The sequence below is a fragment of the Nerophis lumbriciformis genome, linkage group LG15 (genome assembly GCF_033978685.3).
Source record: "Nerophis lumbriciformis linkage group LG15, RoL_Nlum_v2.1, whole genome shotgun sequence".
Classification (NCBI taxonomy): domain Eukaryota; kingdom Metazoa; phylum Chordata; class Actinopteri; order Syngnathiformes; family Syngnathidae; genus Nerophis; species Nerophis lumbriciformis.
In genome coordinates, this window is record NC_084562.2 from 2,737,388 (window position 1) to 2,759,726 (window position 22,339).

Sequence of the window (22,339 nt, forward strand, 5' to 3'; positions counted from 1 at the left end):
GCGCCCCCCGTGACCCCGAAGGGAATAAGCGGCAGAAAATGGATGGACGGATGGATATATTAATGCAGTATGAACAAGAATGTTTTAATGTAGACACATAGAATCATCATACTGCTGTGATTATATGTATCAAGTGTTCATTCAAGGCTAAGGCGAAATATCGAGATATATATTGTGTATCGCGATATGGGCTTAAAATATTGAGATATTAAAAAAAGGCCATATCGCCCTGCCCTAATTCTGAGCCTTATCTTATTTAGTTTCTATTTTATATATGTTGACCACATTAACCCTGGCAATGGACCCTGTGTGTATATGTATGTTATGCCATTGTTTACAAATATATATATGTATATATATATATATATATATATATATATATATATATATATATATATACATACAATTAGTTCAAAATTAATATTCCCTGAGAAAGTTCAAATAAAACTATATTATTAGTATCAAAAATAAAACAATAAGAACAGTTTTCATTACCGGTATATCAATCATAAAAAGTGGATTAGGTAGTGCCTTTAAGGCCATGTCCACACGAACACGGAGAGTTTCAAAAACACATATTTGAGGTTAAAACGATCTCCATCCACACAAGTGTAGTTTCAAAACTGTCTATGTCTACACACAAACACATACGCCTGCTATCATGCACATTTTGTGCAGTCAGAAGCCTGAAAAAAGCAGCAATAGCTGACTTGGTGCAGCATTACACCTCTTATTGTGTTTATTTTGATATACTTTATATGTACAATGACATGTACATTATCTTTAAAACCTGCCTGTACGTACACAGAATCCTGGGAACATTATTAAAGAGCGATTGCACGCCTTTGCTGCTGAAACCCAACACTTATAGAATTACAACATGTTCAGCAACATGGTGATGTATTACATGTGCAGTGAAGTGTACATTATTTATAAAATCAGCACGCACTAACGAACCAAGGAAACCATTTTGCATGTTTAAGTGCCTATATAAAGCACACGGAAGTATGTGTGCCGCTGCAAAACTCTCATGGAATTATAAAGCATTTAATCATGGATATAGTGATATAGTACATGTGTAATGTAGTGTACATTGTCTTTAACATCAGTACACACTACAAGGAGGACACTACATTGTTTTTTTTAGTTGCTTGGTCGCTTTTTACACGCGAGCAGGGTCGCGCCCGGCTCATGGAAGCAAGACACCTAAGTAAACTTCAAGATTTGGCGTTAAACAAGGACTAAAATTAGGGGTGTAACGGTACACAAAAATTTCGGTTCTGAGGTTTAGAGGTCACGGTTCGGTTCATTTTCGGTACAGTAAGAAAACAACAAAATATACATTTTTGGGTTATTTAATTACCAAATTTGCAAAATCTTCCACCAAAATTATTTTTCTTAGTGGAATATTTGAAGTGAAGTAATCAGAACCATGGATAGGTCAATAATTCATAATAACATTGATTTTGTTTCAATATTATGTTTTGAGCAATGACAGTTTGAAAGAAAAAAAAAACAGCTTTGTTTTATTAGTCAACATTGCAACTTTTTCTAAATTGCATTTAACCTTTAAGCTTTTTTTATTTTACTTTTGTTATGTTTTTGTTTATTTTAATAGTATTGCCGTGGGCCTTTAAAACATTAGCTGTGGGCCGCAAATGGCCTCCAGGGCACACTTTTGACACACCTGCTATAGATAATAAAAAATGTTATCTAATAAATTTATGGATAAAAAGCAGAGCCTGGCGACGCATGCGCGTTTGTCATAACTCTCTCGCTCTCTCTGTCTCTGCCCTTCCCTCACGAATGCTGCTGCGCGCACAATTTGTTTTGTTTTTAACCCCTTCTTAACCCTGAACGTACATTGAAAATACACGCAACCCTAACTCAAAATGCCGGACATTTGAGGTATTTAAGAAACTCCGCCCTGACAGCTCCGCAAAAGAGTACATGTCCGGTGAAAAGAGGACGTATGGTCAGTGTATCGTAGCCTGTTAGCTGCTAGTATGCCGTGTGTTGTGCCTCGGTGTGCATTGTTTACACAACGTGCGTTACGCTACTTAATATGTCCGTGTGTCCAAAACTACACTTGACAGTCACAACCTCCTTCAGTGAGGTTTAGATCCATAAATAAACCCTTCACCGTTAAAACTACAGAGCCTCACAATGCACAATAAGAAGAGTACTGTGCTGGGGTTCCGGTTCGGTACACCTCCGAACCGAACCGGAACCCCCGTACTGAAACGGTTCAATACAAATACACGTACCGTTACACCCCTAACTAAAATCATAAAATAATGTTGCATCTTTCTTATAACACATAGCAAAAAGTCTTGCTTGTCAAAGTTGTCCCATCAGGTGGAGAGGTTTGACAGCGATCGTATCCAAAACAGCTGACTGTCATTAGCGCCGGCGGGAGTGTCGCAAAGCCCATTTTGATGTCTTTTTTTATTAACGTTGAGTGAAAAGAGCAGCATGTTTACGTTCAAACATACAGTAAGTCATCGTATAGTGTGTTTAAAGCCAGTGTTGTTGAGTTTGGAAATGACAGCGCACAACCGTGACGTTTTCACAAGTCTCCGTTTGTGTCGTGTACACACACATTAAACGGAGCGTTTTGGATCTCTACACTTTGGACAGTCTTTGTAAAAGTCTGCGTTTTTAAAGACAAAAGTATGCGTCTGCTGTGGACAAGAGGCCGAAACATGAGCTTTGACTACTAAACGAGGCAAAATGCCGTATAAAAAATAAATAAATAAATAAATAACTTAACGACGCCTCGACGCAGCGGAAATTCCTCGAATATATTTTGAAATCGAATTACTCGAGTTACTCGAGGAATCGTTTCAGCTCTACTCGAAAGGTTATCAAAAAGGGCGGTAGCCATCAGATGGTACCCACAAGGGTATCATCCAATAGCTATATACCCCATTGGTACTGCGTACGTAAACAAGATGGTGATATTACACGATTAGACTGGTGCTCTGGTGGCCATTAGAATTTATATTACTAAATTTCAAGTAAATCGATCTGTGCTCGGCAAATTTGGCTTCCAAGAGAGGTTTCGATCCAAGATCGTTCTAAGAGGGAATCGTTAGATTTTATTGATACTAGAAAAGGGAAACATTGGATTTGAGAACGGCCTACTTTATATGAAGTTTAGCACTCGTAATAAAGATTTTAAACGTTACGTCTATTTTTTGGTCTGTGGCGTCATCCCAAAAAAATGGCGAGAATCTACAGTGGTCGAGAAAGGTTATAACAAACGCAAGACAATAGTGTAATATCTGTGATGTGTGTCTGTGTGCCTTTAAGAAGTGGTGCTGTTTTGTGTGTGAGAATAGCAGACTAGTGAACAGAGTCCCGCGAGAGTTTTGGTGAATGTTTGTTCAGTGTTTAAACGTGTTTTGACTCCCTGAATTTGTTACTGCTTGTTAAGAAAGCGTCTGAGAGTGTATCTCCGACTGTGTCTCTTCTCCATTGCCGGGCATTTCAATATCATAACTTTCAGTTACAGCACGATCGCAAAAGCCACAAAACACAGCTTTTTTTTAACCACAGAAGATGCAGCCGACACAATGGAAGTGATAGCGGAGCAAATTACCGCGATGCACTGACTCCTGGAACACAAGGAAAAGTAATTTGATGAAAAGTTAATTAATAGAAGACATGTATTAAGGAGGCTGTGGAAATTAGGAAGCGAGGGACCAACGCTATCAACAGGGAAGAGGGAGCATACATGCTTCCACACACCTGGGACGCTGTCCGTCGTCAGCAACGCGATGGTGGAGAACATATATAGCTGGGTCGGGTAAATCTACTCTTAAAAGGTTGGTTACTGTACTTTTATTGAAAATTGCTTAAGTGTTGAAAATGAAAGCGGAACATTTTTCCTCTTATTTCATGTTGGTTGCACTTTATTCAAATAAGAATGTGAATGCATTGGCCATTGATTGTTGTTAACTTGCTTGTTTGTATCCATAATTCATATATACACAATTCCCTTACAATAAACAACAATAATATAGGAAACTTCACCTGCAGCGTCAAGTATCCACTATATTTTTCACAGTCACACTGCTTGATTTGTTTTGCTAAAAAGTTACTGAATCGATTTCAACTCACTGAATCGTTTCATATCGTATCGTTCTAAAAAAAAACTGTCCTGAACCACAAATATCGAATCAAATCATTGTTAAAACGAATTGTTTCTCTTCTAGTTCTTTGTACCTTCTGAGTTAAATATCCCAAATATAATTGTCTGAGTAAAGCTGCAGTGCTTGCTTTTGTTGGCAAATGTTTGACGGAAATACGCCAGCTACATTCAACACAACCACCACCCATTAATTATTATTTTAACTTGGAATTTTCACCTTACTGTGAGTCAGGAGTTTTGCAGTTTGTCACTGCCTGTTTAGAATGAGGTAATACTATGATACTTGAATTCAAGGTAATTGTAGTTTGATGCCAGAAACATGTGACATGGCCAACTGTATTCTGTTGGTCCTTTTTTATAAGCAGGTCTGTTACTTGTGTTACTCATCCCCAACTTTAATAAATCCAAACAGCACATGGGATTGATATTTAGCAATGTGAGCTTATGCAACCATTTAGAATTGTCATCATTCATCACAGCTGCATTTTAAGTGTCCTCTTCAATCTGTCTAAGGCAGGACAGACCATGGACCTAGATGAGTAAAGCAGCCAGAAACTAAGGGAGGGACAAAGTGTGATATAGTCTTGCAGGCCTCCCATACTCTCGCATTCTACCCTGCATATGATTGAGAACATTTGCAGTTAATATTTCGGAGCCTGTCTAGTGGACTACCAATGTTGGCAGAGCCACAAAACCGATGGAGTTCCAGAGTATGACAAAATCATAAGTTTGCAGGTTGTTGTTGCAGCTCCACAGTATATAAGTAAATGGATAACTGGATACATGTAGATGGAACATAAGCTAACAGGAATGATGAGTATTGTGTTATGGACACAGTGTGTAATGCCATCGTGTGTGTGCAAGTGTAGTTGGGACTGCAGAGGAGGGCAATATGATCCTTGGTGGAGTTCAGGGGCCCACACACAAGGTCCTAGAGAGATCTGGCAATGAAATTCAAGATTACCAATTTGAAAAGGATAGAAGGGTGCAGGGTGCTGCTTCATTTATAAATCCAGGATGTTTTTTCAGTCTTTATACTGTTTGTCATGTCTGAAGGCTTACTTTGAAGCAGGTTCTGCCTCATTTTGCCCTTTGTTTCTTTTAATGTGACATGCTTGTAAATTGTTTTGTCCGTTCCTTTCTTAGATTTTTCTGGAAAAAATCCTTTCATCAGCAATTTCCCATTAACATGTGTTGTGATATTAGCTTTTGTGTAGAAGCAAATCAAGTCTTGTGTGCATATTTTTCATGTTGCTACATGCTTATCTTGAAGCTGGATTGAACAGTGAAGATCCCTGGGGCTGAAGTGAAGTGAATCCTAAAACACATTGTGAAAAACAAATGAAAAAAAAATAGATGGCACAGTATTGTTTGCTTTATTATTTTTGTGTTGCCAATGTTTTGTTTGAATAAAAAAATAGCTATTTCTTGTTTAGAAATGCTGGTGCATGTGCATACATACACATCATGTTGAGGACCATGTTCTTGTGTTTAAAATATCTATTTTTTAAATATTAAACTGCTCATTGTTTTCTTCTGCTTTAAAGACCACTCTCATGGTCATTCTGCTGCTTATGGAGGTCCTGCAACCATAGTTGACTGGTGACTATATTGTAATAAATAGAATAAGAATAACCTATCAAGTAAAAAACATGGCCTCTCACTTGCTTATACACGTACATTCATGTGATAAAGACAGGTTATACGATAAGTTAATTAGTTATAGGCCTGCAGCTATCGATTATTTTAGTGATCAAGTACCCTATCAGTTAGTTTTTTCGAGCGATGTGTCCATCGATCAGCCACTGATCAGTATTGGCTTATTATATTGAAAAAGTAGGTGATCGCCTTTGTCGATTAATAACTTTCAACGCCGATTCCCTCCCACTAATATTGTATTCATTTTAATCCCCTGTCTGATAAGCTAGCAGCTAATTGTCTATCTCCATACATAGTATAGCGCTGCTCTCCTAAGTTAATAATGATCGCCCTTATTACAGCAAGACCCCGAAAGGGACAAGCGTTAGAAAATGGATGGATGGAAACTAAGTTTCTTAATATCTTAGGTAACATTATCAAGTATTAGGACAAGGCTAAACATTTTACAGATTGAGAGCAAGCACGAGCAAGCATGCTAATAGCTAAGCTAGACGCTAAGTTAGCTAAAAACAAAATAATAAATAAATGCTTAGTAATCTTAGAAGTGTAGATGGAACTATGTTGCAGGTAAGTAAGCAGTTACTAACAGGAAATATATTTATAGTGTACCGGTAGTTATAAGAGTTAGAGAGAGGATGATATACAAACAACTGTTGGTGTGTCCGCATTTTTGCAGTCAGTCCACAACACATAGGAGGGCGGTTCGATCTATAAATTGGTGTTGTCAATGCCAAGAGTAATATCAGTATATGATCAATACTAGAATGATTAGATTCATATTTTTAGTTTCTTAAAATGGTGGCGACTTGTCCAGGGTGTACACCGCCTTCCGCCCAAATGCACCTGAGATAGGCTCCAGCACCCCCCGCGATCCCGAAAGGGACAAGCGGTAGAAAATGGATGGATGGATGGATGGATGGATAGTTTCTTAAAATACTTTTTAAAATAGTTTTTGGTAATGTTTACACATTCAAAGAAAAAATATCAGGACACAGAAGGACTGTGAGGGCAAAAATTATTTCAATGAGTACATACATTTTGATTTTGTTTAGGTATTGTGTACTGTTGACTTTTGCTCAATTGTATGTAATATAAAATAAAGCCGATAAAGACTGGAAAAAAAGGCCATTGACGATGTATACTTCTCTTGGGACGGCTGTTGTGTCCTTGGGCAAGACACTTCACCCTTGCTTCTGATGAGTCGTGGTTGGCGCCTTACATGGCAGCTTCCGCCATCAGTGTGTGAATGTGATGTATATTGCAAAGCGCTTTGGGTATTATTTCAGGTATAGTAAAGTGTTATTTAAATACAGAATTCAAAACCATGTCAAAATTTCTAATATCGGCGCCGATAATCACCCTGGCAGAAAATCGGTCAAACCGTAATTTAAAGTTTTGGGTACTTCATGGGATCTGGATTTAATAATTGTTTTTATTAGTTACACTTGTTAAAGGAACTCATAAATAATAGCTAGTGAGCATCTTATTTAATTTGAAATATAGCTACTGGTATTTATTTATTTTTCTTCCTATCAGCCTACTCTTTATACTAGTAAGGGTGTCATGTCCGTGGTGTGCCGCAGTCGTGGGAGTCAGAGGTCACTAGACCTTCTGTGTCACGCCGGGGTGTCCAGTTACCCCATGTGACTAGCTACCCCCATCAGAATTTGTGACTGCATGTAGCCCTTAGCGGCCGTGCTGTTGTGTGGGGTGTACTGTATAAACAGCCCAGGTGACTAGCCCTACCATGAATTGGTTACGTGGACCCCGTCTTAAACAAGTTTAAAAACGTATTCGGGTGTTACCATTTAGTGGTCAATTGTACGGAATATGTACTGAACTGTGCAATCTACTAATACAAGTTTAAATCAATCAAAAACCCTATTGAATATTGATGTTTTTTGCATTCATTAAATGATGTACCTCTTACGTGAAATAATGTCCCTCATGAATAAGCAATTGAGTGCGAGTGCGATGGATTTTGACTGCAACTGTCAAACTTGACAAACTGAATCGTCCCGTCTTTAGAAACAAAAGTACTCATTCTGTATTGAGCTGTCAAGGGACGCAATTTGTCTCGTATTTTTATTAAGTAAGTGGCCAACAGAGCCGATTATTTTGTATTCATGTCTTAAAGTTAGAGTAAAAAGGTAAATCGTGACGTCACACGCCAGTTTAGACACAGCAGTTCTGCTACGGCAGCCAACAACACAGGCATTTTCTCAGTACAGCAGATAACTAAAGTAAGTGTTTAAAAGTTAGAATACAAGTGTTTTGCTGTCTGTGGTTGCAATAAGCGCGATAGTGAGCGTGTTTGTTTCGTCACTCAGTGCAGTTGGTCCTAGGTCGAGTACACGTTGTCATTCAATGAGGATACACATTCAGTTTGCACCATTTGATAGGGAAAGATGTATGTGGCTTGAACTATTAGTGGCGTGTCATTTATTCCACATTAATGAGCTGTGAGTGTGTGTGTGTGATGCTTTTATTTAATGACAAATTAAAGACATTAACCACACCGAGTGGAGATTTAATTTAATAATGAAGCACATTTGAAATGTTTCCAGTCAACTAGGGCTAGGCGATATGACCTTTTTTTAATATCTCGATATTTTTAGGCCATATCGCGATACACGATATATATCTCGATATTTTGCCTTAGCCTTGAACACTTGATACATATAATCACAGCAGTATGATGATTCTATGTGTCTACATTAAAACATTCTTGTTCATACTGCATTAATATATGCTCATTTTAAACTTTCATGCAGAGAGGGAAATCACAACTAAGTAAATTTAGCAAAACTGTATTTATTAAACAGTTATTAAAGGGGAACATTATCACAATTTCAGAAGGGTTAAAACCATTAAAAATCAGTTCCCAGTGGCTTATTTTATTTTTCGAAGTTTTTTTCAAAATTTTACCCATCACGCAATATCCCTAAAAAAAAAGCTTCAAAGTGCCTGATTTTAACCATCGTTATATACACCCGTCCATTTTCCTGTGACGTCACACAGTGATGCCAATACAAACACACATGGCGGATAGAACAGCAAGTTATAGCGACATTAGCTCGGATTCAGACTCGGATTTCAGCGGCTTAAGCGATTCAACAGATTACGCATGTATTGAAACGGATGGTTGTAGTGTGGAGGCAGGTAACGGAAACGAAATTGAAGAAGAAACTGAAGCTATTGAGCCATATCGGTTTAAACCGTATGCAAGCAAAACCGACAAACGACACGACAGCCAGTGACACGGGAGAAAGCGAGGACGAATTTGGCGATCGCCTTCTAACCAACGATTGGTATGTGTTTGTTTGGCATTAAAGGAAACTAACAACTATGAACTAGGTTTACAGCATATGAAATACATTTGGCAACAACATGCACTTTGAGAGTGCAGACAGCCCAGTTTTCATCAATTAATATATTCTGTAGACATACCCTCATCCGCTCTCTTTTCCTGAAAGCTGATCTGTCCAGTCCAGTTGGAAATGCATCTGCTTTGAGTGTCGCAGGATATCCACACATTCTTGCCATCTATGTCGTAGCATAGCTTTCGTCGGTAAAGTGTGCGGAACAAACGTCCAATTTCTTGCCAATTTCGCATCTTTGGGCCACTGGTGCAACTTGAATTCGTCCCTGTTCGTGTTGTTACACCCTCCGACAACACACCGACGAGGCATGAGGTCTCCAAGGTACGGAAAACAGTCGTAAAAACGGAAAATAACAGAGCTGATTTGACTCGGTGTTTGTAATGTGTTTGAGAAAATGGCGGATTGCTTCCCGATGTGACGTCACGTTGTGACGTCATCGCTCCGAGAGCGAATAATAGAAAGGCGTTTAATTCGCCAAAATTCACCCATTTAGAGTTCGGAAATCGGTTAAAAAAATAGATGGTCTTTTTTCTGCAACATCAAGGTATATATTGACGCTTACATAGGTCTGGTGATAATGTTCCCCTTTAAGCAGTGGCACAAACATTCATGTCATTTCCAAAACAGAAAGTGCAAGATTGTCAGAGACATTTTAAAACAAGCTATAAGTGCACTTTTGTGCATGATGACACACAAGATATTTCAATAAGTATCACATAAAAAATAGCTGCATATCAAATAATATAGTGTTGATGTGGAAATAGTTGCCTCGGCATTTAGTTGGTGTGGCACCGAACGGAGATGTTGACATGATGTAAAGACATATTCCCGCTTGAAGCCAAACCACCGTCAGACGATGGACCCCGTGCTGTTTTCTTGGGAATTAATTATTCCTCCATTTGTTACCAGATTCGCACGTTCTTTCTCTCGTATTACCACTCAAACCACACTGTTAGCTGTTAGCATCACAGCTAACGTTACCATGTCGCTACCTCTCGCTCCGTGGAGATGGAGACAGACACACTAAAACCGAAGACAATGTCAGCAGCAACTTTTTTTTTTTTAACCCCAAAACAGGTTTACTTGTAATTTGTTTTTGTTTCTTCTCCACAGAGATCTGAGCATGAACAACATCACTGAGCTTCCAGCAAATGTTTTCAAGAACTTTCCCTATCTGGAGGAGTTGTGAGTACATGTCTTCCTTTCTTTCATTAGTGATGTATTGACACAGTACAATGTTGACATGAGGGCTGGGCTTTATGGTATGGACCTGCTTATTTGAGTTGGTACTGCAACACGTACGGGCATTCCATGTCCTCCTTTACTGGGAAAGATAAGCACACTAAAAATGTGCAAAGCACTAAATGAACACAACCAGGTGAAAATATTAGCAAATAAACAAGATGTCGAAAAAATTGTACTCGAAAAATAAAGCTTGATGAGGCCATTAATCATCCTGTGAAGATTACTTGGTGTTTTTTGTGTAGCAAACATCTACTCTCGTTAGTGTTTACCAAATGTTAGAATACCCTTCACTGTGGCCCTGTATTGTAGGGAGTTGGAGATAGTATCAGTCTAACTGAGATCAGGTATCATGCTGCCTAGAGAATGCTAAATGACCAGCGAGTAAGTGAGCTCCAGTGATTCCTGATTCTGGCCGTAGCGGATATGCTTTTTTAGCGCTCTTGGATCTTTCAGCAGTTTAGTCCTAGTCCTCTTCTTTTCCACCCACCACCTGAATTGTCTTTGTTAAAAGGGTTTACATTTCGTCATATGATATAAGGCCCTTTTCCACCAAAATTTCAAGAACTCTTGGTTCCTGGAACCTTTAGTTCCAGTAGAAGTGTGTGGTTTGTGTTTCCACCACATTTCACAATTCAGGGTTGTTCATACAAAAAAGGCTGATGACGTATAGAGGAGTGGTTTACTATATTTCTACACTGATACCATGTAAATAAACAGACAATATTAGGTCAGAGTTATTTTACTAAAAAGTAAATGAAATACAAAGTAATAATATACAAAACAATCTGACTTAAAAAAATAAAGTATATCGAGTTGTTCATAAAAAGTCAGGCATTTGTCCGCAATATCCAACAGTCAGATAGTTGTCTTCTCAGTAAATTAGGAATTAATGAGGGTCAGGCGATTCCTTTTTATCTATTTCAGTTGTAAATACCAATATAAAAATAATAAATGTCAGCGTTTAATTCACGCTGACAACACGAAAAAAATCAGCTTTAGCATTAGGTTGTTAGCATTAGCATTCTGTTCACTCGGGTTAAGGTTAATAATTACATAAATGGAGTGTCAATGACTACTTTTACAACATGTAATAAAGTAAATAGTTAATATTTGATATTTACCTTCGTTCCACTCGTGTACAGCCTCTTTTATTTCACATTTATCCAACAAAGTCTGAGTAGAATGCAGCTGAGGTCGCTGCTTCAAGTCCGGCTTCATACTCTTCTGTAAATACGTTTTAAAAGAATCCATCCACTTCTCGTAGCTTCGCTTATCGAAATGAAGTTTGTAAAAAAATTATAAACAACAATAAACTGCATTGAGTTTAAAGACTGCGGCTGCGTGTAAACACTGCAAGATAGTTCCACTTATCAGCATTCTTTAGCACACAGATGCCAACAAAAATTCCTGCAAATCGAAAGTTCCTTTCGTTTTTCTTTCTCTCCGTTGTTAAGTATTTAGTTAAATATAAATACACAAGAAATAGGAAATAAACAAGTCGTCTAGTGTTCTATAATGGCGCTTGTGAGTTTGAAAAATAAGTTTTAGAAATGCTCCAAACTGTGTTCAACCAATCAGTGTTCGACAGCTTTTCTTACATGTATCGTTATCACTGGGAGACTAAAGTACAAGGAATAGCTAAACATGCTATGTGACACACTGTAGGAGGATACTAAAAAGCATAGCTAACTGCTAAGCTCGAGCTCCTAAATGTAAACTGGGTGGGTGGATTGGTACAAATATCGACAGTAACTATACCAAGTACAGTATCAGTATATGGTCGATACTATTGTGATTAAATCTATATTTTTGTTAATAACAAAATAGTTTTGTTTACTAACTCAGGAAATAAGAGCTAGTAGTTTTTTTTGCAGTTGCAGTATTGACCTATTTATTAAAAGGGAATAGCTAAATAATTGTAATATAAATTGATACTGTTACATCACCATCCTTTGTTTTTGTCTGCTTTAAGTTGTTATCAAAAATGTCCTTTTAAGTATGAACATCCGTAGTGCCAGTCCTGGCCATGTACCTACTTTGTATTGGATGGCTTCATACCCAAATTTGAAGTATCACCCAAAACTTATGAAGAAGCCAAAACCACTCAAGAAAAAATGCTTAATACACTTTAACACAAGTGTAGCACAATCCACATTACAGCAAAAAGTAACCAGTTATGAACAGTAAATTAGCAATTAGATTAATAATAGTTTTGATCAAATAATTCAACTAGAAATTACGAAATGTTACCGCATACAGCAGCAGTTTAATTAGAAGCCTTTGCAACCCATATTGAAACAATTATATTATCATTTACTTGCCAAATAAAACATGGTGATCGCCTGTCCCTAAACTGTTCTTAATTGTCTTGAGAAAATGATGTCTTGATTGACATGACTTCATTTTTCCGCCTGTTTATTCAACCTTTGTATTGGACAAATCTCAAGGCTTTTCTCTATGAACATTTGTGGAGGGCCTCTTTTCATGAGAGCTGCTGCAATGTCAGTGAACCAGAGCGGCGATCTTGAGTGCTCACAGAATTGACAGAAAATAAGATCAGGGAGGGAAAAGAAGGTGCACCATGCCAGACCGGAATTGACACCAGGAAAGAATATTCATTCGTGCCTAGTCACGCTTTGCTGTGTTCTATTCTGTCTTGCCAAATGTTCAAACTGAACAGATATGATGAGTATGCCTGATCTTTTTCAGTGTGCTTTTTTTTTTACATTAGAAAGTAACCTGCAACTTTATAAAGGTGGTTTTCTTTCAACCTTTCTCATTGGGTATTGCCACAGCAAGTAATTTGCAAGATATTTGTTAGTTACATTGTATGCCATTCCTCCAAGTCCAGTGCGTGTGACCCCTGGGAACATGCTATTTTGCCGTACTAGAATATAATGAAGCGTAAGTAGCACTTTGCTTTACTGTAACCTACGGTTGGAGATGAGGAATGACCAGTGTGTTGTTTCCTTTAATGTTAATAAGCTTACAATGTTATGCAGAGGTATACTTAACTTTAATTTTATAGACAAGTTATATTATTTATAGTCACAGTGAAGAGTGGGGTGGGTGTATTTTCTTCTTCCTAGGGGGGTCGTAACAGAAAATATTTGAGAAACACTGTTACCCCCTCCTATTTAATGCATGCTAAACCTTAAGTAAACGTATATAAAAGTCAGCTTACAGCGGAACCCAAGGGAGCTCCACTATTTTGCCCATAAAATCCGATAAATAACCATTCAAAAAGTGCCAACAATACTCCATTTACATTTTGTGACTTGAATATTAACCAAGTATTAGTGATATTGTTATTATAAGCGCTAACGCAGACAAACCATTTATAGCAGCGACATAACCACTTCCTTGTGTTCCTATGTTTACATCAGTGAGTGGTCTGCTGTTCCCTCGCTTCCCTGCTCCCTGTAAGTTTATTGTAGATCACAAATCGTGCCTCCCATCTGAACAGTAGCTGGCTGAGGATATAATCCGACAAGTTGGGATGCTTTGACAGCCATTTAGGACCTGGAACTGGTGAAAACGACATGAAAAGCGCTTGTTCCTCCCTGTTTTTTTTGCATGGAATATGAGACATTTTAAATCTAAATGGGAATATATCAATATACTCGATATATCGATATACTCGATATATCGCGGGTTTGTCTCTGTGCGATATAGAAAATTACTATATCGTGATATCCGAGTATATGTTCTCACACAGTTGCTTTTAGCTGCGGGCATTACACTACAGGCGTTTCTCCCTCTTTCTTGTCTCTCCTTCTCACAGAGACATAAACAAGCGCACCTTCTTACATACGTCAAGCGTGCAACGTCATACGCCCTCCCCGAGCAGAGAGGTAGCTACATGGGTAACGTTAGCTGTGATGCTAAGGGTGCGTTGCGAGTGGTAATACGAGAGAAAGAAGGTGCGAATCTGGTAACAAATGGAGGAATAATTAATTCTCAAGAAAAACAGCACGGGGTGCATCGTCTGGCAGTCGTTTGGCTTCAAGCGGGAATATGTTGAACAATTATGCGGCAAAAGCTTTGCTACAAAAAGTAGCAGCACTGCTAATTTGTAGCATCATTTGAAAAGTCACCCGCTATATACTATTTGACTTCCTATTATGCAGCCCATTTTTATTTGACAGTTTTTGAAATATCTTGTGTGACATCATGCACAAAAGTGCACTTTATTTGTTTTTAACTATTGTAGTGTTGTTCTGTACAAAAAGTGCACTTTAATTTAGTGTTTTTTTGATATATCATCTTAGTGACATCATGCACAAAAGTGCACTAATAGCTTGTTTTAAAATGTCTCTGACAATCTTGCACTTTCTGTTTTGGAAATGACATGAATGTTTGTGCCACTGCTTAATAACTTTTTAATGAATACAGTTTTGGTAAATTGACTTAGTGGTGATTTCCCTCTGCATGGAAGTTTAAAATTAGCATATATTAATGCAGTATAAACAAGAATGTTTTGATGTAGACACATAGAATCATCATACTGCTGTGATTATATGCATGAAGTGTTAATTCAAGGCTAAGGCAAAATATCGCCATATATATTGTGTATCGTGACATGGCCCAAAAATATTGAGATATTAATTAAAGGCCATATCGCCCAGCCCTAATATGAACATCCTAGCAGTCGGCATCCTAATGACAGCAGACTTTGTACAGTAAATTGTTTTATTATGTTCGTTGCCTCTCATAAAGTCTGCAGTGAGCAGAAATCAGTGATGAAAAACCCCCCAAAACACGAGATGCATTTTTTAAATTAATGCGCTGCGTATGTTTAAAATGATCAAAATACGTAAATATTAAATGTTATTGTGAATGTGCCCGTTACTATATTACATACATCATCCATCGTCATGTCTTTCATAATGATTGTGAACGATAGGCAAAATTCCAAAAAGCACCTCTCAAACGCCATCAGGTTGGACGAGAAGTGTTCATTTTTATCCAGGATGTCTTTGTACATTGCTGCATTCATTTTTTTCAACTATCCTGACTAGTCTCCCAGTTCCTGCCGCTGAAAAACACCATCCTTCACTGTAGGGATGGTATTGGTGCCTGGTTTCCTCCAAACATGATGCCTGGCATTCACACCAAAGAGTTCAAGCTTTGTCTCATTAGACCAGAGAATCTAGTTTCTCATGGTCTGAGTCTTTCAGGTACATTTTGGCAAACTCTTTACTAAGAAATGGCTTTCGTCTGGCCACTCTACCATGCAGGGCTGATTGATGGTTTGCTGCAGAGATGGTTGTCCTTCTGGAAGATTCTTCTCTCTCCAGAGAGAAATTCTGTATCTCTGACAGAGTCACCATCAGGTTCTTGGTCACCTCCCTGATTAGACTAAATGCAGCAATGTACAGTGACATCCTGGAGGAAAACCAACGCTTCCCATCCAATCTAATGGAGCTTTAAAGGTGCCGCAAAGAGGAATAGGTGAAACTGCCCAAAGATAGGTGTGCCAAGATTGTGGCATTGTATTCAAAGAGACTTAAGGCTGTAATTGCTGCCAAATGTGCATCAACAAAGTATTGAACAAGGTCTGTGAATACTAATGTGATTTTGTTTTTTTATACGTTTGCATTAAAAAAAACATTTTGTAATAAGGCTGTAGCGTAAAAAAATGTGGAACAAGTGAAGTGCTGTAAATACCTTCCGAATGCACTGTAGATTATGGTGGGGTGAAATATTGTATAATTCCAAAACGTTGTTGTTTTTTTTGATGGGTACATTTCTTTTGACTGTTCTGAAATTCTTTCTATGCCACTGTCATATTAGATTAATACTGCCAAGAAGAGTTGTGCAAGCGGAGGTATTGCTTGTTTGTTGGCCTTCACTTACATCACACTGTTCTCCTGGTCAAAAACTAGTTGAGGCTCACTCAGCTGCGCCATTACAGCCAGTAGGCTTACTGCCTGAATTCATGCTTTTCATATTTTCTTAATTAGCCGTCCTGCAAACCTTCATAGACACACTAAATACAAAATGTTTCCTCTTTTGCCCTCATATTTTTTCCTTTGTTATTATGAGTTACTGTTATCTCAATCACTGTTTTCAGTTTAAGAAAAGATCAGTCCACTGGAAGAATACACTTTTCTTCTGACTGGGAAGTAGAGATATACCAAGAAAGTAGGAAAGATAAACTAATATGAATGCAATTTGCATTAAAGTCAATCATGTCTGGAAGGAAATCTTACTTTTACTGTTCCTTTCCTCTGGGACGTGAAAGGCATGTGGTCCTCTAACAGAGTCAGCCTTAGTTCTTGGGCTCACACCCAGCAGCTCTTGTTGCAGGGTTTTTTAGTCTGGTCAGACTCATATTGCTGGGTGATAAATCTGTCGCTAATCTCTCAGGCCTGATAGTATACTTGGACTCTGTCCTTGTCAGCCTTTTTTCATGCTTATTCACACATACTTTTCTGAACAATTTCTATTTACAACAGGAAAGGGAGGTGTCCCCACTAACCTTTATGGGTTAACTGAGGATAAGTTACAAATGTTACAGAGAACATGCATATGAATGGGTCTATTCACATACTGGGCTTTTACCTAAGACGTGTATATATATGGGTCAGTCTCTAAAACAAACAACACATACTGATGGGGGGGAGGCAGAGAAAGCAATTTAGACAGGCAATATGTGGAAAGTAGTTCTAATCTCTTATGGGTGACGGACAATGTGCCAACAGCCTTGACAGATATGTCTTTGACACTCATGTCCCATTTTCAGCTTGAATTATTTTAACCTCATAAAGTGCTGAATAAACTTTTTTTTTAAAGTTTTCTTAGCTTTTTCCTCAGAAGTATACAGTTGTTTGTCTGTTTACCACAAAAGAGTCTCACAATTCTTTCAAACTTCCCTTTTTCTTCTTCACCTAGGAGACTTGCAGGGAATGACTTGTCCCTCATCCACCCTGAAGCCCTGTCTGGACTGAATCAGCTCAAAGTCCTGTAAGCGTACACCCTCCTTGCCACCACCACTGTCAACACTCTCATGTAGACACACACACACACACACACACACACACACACACACACACACACACACACACTGTGACAGTGTGAAGTTTTCCACCCACGGGGGTGTTGGAAAAGTAAATATTTCACTAAGTTGTTGTGTAACATTGTGGCGCTGTTAGTATATCACCAAAACATTAATTCAGTCTCACTTGGAATTCTCACTTTTACATAGTGTATTGCCAACACACCTTGTGTAAAAATGTGTTCTGCATACTTCACATTTGGCTGTGTATAGATGATATGCTTTTACGTTTTGGAAGGCACACAATGCTGGATACAGGTCCAAGTCTTGTTGATTTACAAGTGAGATTGTTGCAGGAAAACCAAAGGTGATTTGTACACTTGAGTTATGTTAACAGTGGCCCAGTTGTGGGTCAGTAATATTATTCATGTTGTTTTTTTTTTTGGTTTTTTTAAATTCCGGAGGCCAGTGAAAGGCACGTTTATCTTCACTGGATTTGACAGTGCTGTGCAATTGGTGCAAAACAGGAAAAAGTGTTTGGTGCATGTGCGGAAAACAGCTGTGGGATATCTGTGCTGTTGATGGCGAAGGGGTATGGCCAACAACCTTCTAAAAAGCAGCAGCGGCAGTTGTCTGGATGCTACATTATAAAGCAGCATGCACTCACTCCTATTGTTTAAAACTGCTGAGATTTTCTTTCGCATCTTTGGAAAGCTATGGCATTTGTATTAGAGTACTGTATGTTTTGGTGGGTACCATGGGTACCGTTCATAAAGTATATTAGTGGTGTAAAGGTACACCATCATTGCGGTTCAGTATGTACCATGGTTTTAAGGTCACAGTTCAGTTAATTTGCTGGTATAGTAAGGGCACATTATTTCAAAACATGAAACTAAGATAACCTTGGAATTCGCTTCACCAAAATAAATCTGAATATAAGTTCATGTACTCTTGGTCACCATGCTGATCAACACCTTTATTCTGCCATGAACTTTTGCTATGTTAGCTAAATCTAGGAGGGGTAGGGGGGAACAGACCCCAAATGTTTCAGCAACGGTTCATATTTATTTGTGGTGCTGCACCACAAATAAAATAATGTATGGGAAACACTGATGTACATTGCAATTAAAACACTATATTTTGTCATACTAAAATACTATGGCAAATGACATGAAACGTTCAGTCCTTTTTGAAGCACATTGACACTTGTAACCCTGCGCAAAAAACACATTTTATTTAAAGGAATCTTATTTGATTAACCAATAGATGCATAGTTGTATTATACTGTTTACAAATTAACAACAACAAAGACAGTATTCTTAGAAATATATGTAGTTGTATAAGCAGATACCGTTTTTTTTATTTTGAGTTGAATTGAAAACATGAATGCTTTTTATCCTCAGGATGCTCCAGAATAATCAACTTAAGACGGTACCTAGCGCTGCACTGAAGAACCTTCATTTTCTCCAGTCTCTGTGAGTTATTAAATCAAAATTTTTATTTGCATGCACGTGGATGGCTTTTTTTTTTTCTTTTTTTTTTTAAATCAAACAACAAATGTGATTGTGCAGTGCTTTTTATTGATCTCACTGAGGCAATTGATACTGTAAACCAGTGGTCCCCAACCACCGGGCCGCGGCCCTCGATTGGTCCCGGGCCGCCCAAGAAAATAAAAAAAATAAAAATAATAAAAAAATAATATTTTTATTAAACTAACATAAAAAACACAAGATACACTTACAATTAATGCATCAAAACAAAAAACCTCCCTCCTCCATTTATACTCATTCACACTCATTTGCACAAAAGTGTCAAATGGGGGTCGCGGCTAGCTGCGGGGTTGTTCTTCCAACGCAAAATAGACGGCTCCGGACGACAGCGTGAAGGTAGGCTTGGATTTATTGACATTAAACAGTCACTACCACAAAACACAAAGATACAACCAAAAAAAAAAAAGGCAAGTGTGCCTAAAACATATGAAGCTACTAATTAACAAAAACTAGGACATGGACATGGAAACTTACTTTGTCAAAACGAGACATAAACCGGAGTGACATGACGACAATGCAGGCAGGACGAGTGATGAACAAGGTATGCTTAAATAACAGTGACATGATTGGTGACAGGTGTGTGTGAGTCAAAACGTGAAACAGGTGCGTGACGTGACAGGTGAAAACTAATGGTTGCTATGGTGACCAGACAAGGGAGTGAAAAGACAGAAACTAAACAAAACATGACTTAAAACAAAACATGATAATACAGACATGACAGAGCCCCTCCCTTAAGGACAGATACCAGATGTCCAAGAAAAAAAAACAAAGATCAATAGTCATGGGAGGGCGGGAGGGGGACATGGCGGTGGGTCGCCAGCCCAAGTGGCCCCGAATCCACCGAGGCAAAGTCAAGTGGCGGCGGCGAGTGGAACGCCGCTGCAGCAGGCGAGGCGGGCGCCCAGGGATTGGCCACATTCGTGGCCGACTGGGAGGTGGGCGCACTTGGTGTGGCGGACGACCAGGTAGCGGCCATATCCGTGGCCGACGAGAAGACAGGCGCATCGTCAACTTGGCAGGCGTGGCAGCTCGGCGTGGCAAGTCAGGCGGCGAAGCTCAGCGTGGCGCGTCCGGCGGCGAAGCTCGGCGTGGGTCTTGGTCTTGGTCTAGGCGTGGGTCTTGGTCTTTGTCTTGGCATGGCGGGTCTTGGTCTTTGTCTTGGCATGGCGGGTCTTGGTCTTGGTCTTGGCATGGCGGGTCTTGGTCTTGGTCTTGGCATGGCGGGTCTTGGTCTTGGCATGGCGGGTCTTGGTCTTGGCATGGCGGGTCTTGGTCTTGGTCTTGGCATGGCGGGTCTTGGTCTTGGCATGGCGGGTCTTGGTCTTGGCATGGCGGGTCTTGGTCTTGGTCTTGGCATGGCGGGTCTTGGCATGGCGGGTCTTGGCATGGCGGGTCTAAGTCTTGGTCTTGGCATGGCGGGTCTTGGCATGGCGGGTCTTGGTCTTGGCATGGCGGGTCTTGGTCTTGGTCTAGGTCTTGGCATGGCGGGTCTTGGTCTTGGTCTTGGCATGGCGGGTCTTGGTCTTGGTCTTGGCATGGCGGGTCTTGGTCTTGGCGTGGAGGGTCTTGGTCTTGGACTTGTTGAGCTGGTACCGGAGCTTGGCGTCGTGGAGCTGGTACCGGAGCTTGGCGTCGTGGAGCTGGTACCGGAGCTTGGCGTCGTGGAGCTGGTACCGGAGCTTGGCGTCGTGGAGCTGGTACCGGAGCTTGACGTCGTGGAGCTACTGGTGCAGGTGGAGGTGGTCTAGCTGGGGGTTGCGGCTTGGCATGGTAAAAGACTGGTGGTGGCGGCCGTGAGGGAGGCTGTGGCTTGACATGGTTAAGCTGAGTCACCCCACTAGTGCAGTTCCCAGCCCTAGCCCCCCCCTCAAGGAGCGGATACCAGACGCGCTCCCTGCGGTCTGGCATCTTCTTTAGGGGTGGGTGTAGGGGGGTAGACTCCTCCCCACTAAATTGTCCAAAATGTCTATTCCCTACCCCCACTTTAGACTGGGTCTGAAAAAATCTAAATTTAGAGACAATTTTCTCAAAAGGATTTTTCTTTGAAACAAAGTCCATAGTGGGCGGCTGACAGAGGGTGTAAATAGACTCAAAAAAAAAATCTTGGTTTCTGACGTCATCACCAGTGGGCGGGATGACGTCATCAGCACGGGTCTCCTGCGGCGGGATGGAAGAATGGGCTGGTTGTGGAATCTTGTTGTCCGGATGAAGATTTTGGGGGAACAACGCGTTATGCTGGCGAGAAAAAGCCTTTCTGGCTGGCTTCCATTTTTGCCAGTGCGTCTCCATCACCTCCTCGTGGCCGGTCTGCGGAAGAACGTATGCTGCCTGCATTCTGTCAAATGGGGGTCGCGGCTAGCTGCGGGGTTGTTCTTCCAACGCAAAATAGACGGCTCCGGACGACAGCGTGAAGGTAGGCTTGGATTTATTGACATTAAACAGTCACTACCACAAAACACAAAGATACAACCAAAAAAAAAAAAAGGCAAGTGTGCCTAAAACATATGAAGCTACTAATTAACAAAAACTAGGACATGGACATGGAAACTTACTTTGTCAAAACGAGACATAAACCGGAGTGACATGACGACAATGCAGGCAGGACGAGTGATGAACAAGGTATGCTTAAATAACAGTGACATGATTGGTGACAGGTGTGTGTGAGTCAAAACGTGAAACAGGTGCGTGACGTGACAGGTGAAAACTAATGGTTGCTATGGTGACCAGACAAGGGAGTGAAAAGACAGAAACTAAACAAAACATGACTTAAAACAAAACATGATAATACAGACATGACAAAAAGGGTTGTTTCTTTCTGTTATTAATATTTCTGGTTCCTACATTATATATCAATATAGATCAATACAGTCTGCAGGGATACAGTCCGTAAGCACACATGATTGTATTTTTTTATGACAAAAAAAAAAAAAAAAAAAAACGGTCCGTGGGACAGATTTTCAAGCGTTGACCGGTCTGCAGTTACAAAAAAGTTGGGGACCACTGCTGTAAACCACTTTGTGCTGATGTTGAAATGGAAAATAGCCAGATATTACCCGTAAATGAACAAGTGGATTAATAATCAATTTTTACTGCTTGTCCCTCATAATTTTGACAAAATAATAGAATGAGAAATTACACAATATGTTACAGCATACATCAGCAGACAAATTAGGAGCCTTTTTGCTTACTTCCTACTAAAAGACAAGTTGTCTGGTATGTTCACTATTTTATTTAAGATCAAAATTGTTCTTCGATTGCAATAAGAAACATATTTTGAATGTACCATAAGATTTTTTGTAAAAATAAAGCCAATAATGCCCATTTGTTGTATTTCCGTTTATTTACA

The 22,339-nt window shown here is 39.5% G+C and overlaps 1 protein-coding gene across 1 annotated transcript in view; it reads left to right on the forward strand.

Annotated features, from left to right (window-relative positions):
- LOC133616016 (leucine-rich repeat-containing G-protein coupled receptor 4-like) overlaps positions 1-22,339 on the forward strand; it is a 90,491-nt gene that overhangs the window by 27,915 nt on the left and 40,237 nt on the right. Inside the window, exons 2-4 of the mRNA XM_061974997.2 lie at positions 10,312-10,383; positions 17,341-17,412; positions 18,847-18,918. Of these exons, the coding sequence (XP_061830981.1) occupies positions 10,312-10,383; positions 17,341-17,412; positions 18,847-18,918 (216 nt within the window). The remainder of the gene's footprint in view (positions 1-10,311; positions 10,384-17,340; positions 17,413-18,846; positions 18,919-22,339) is intronic.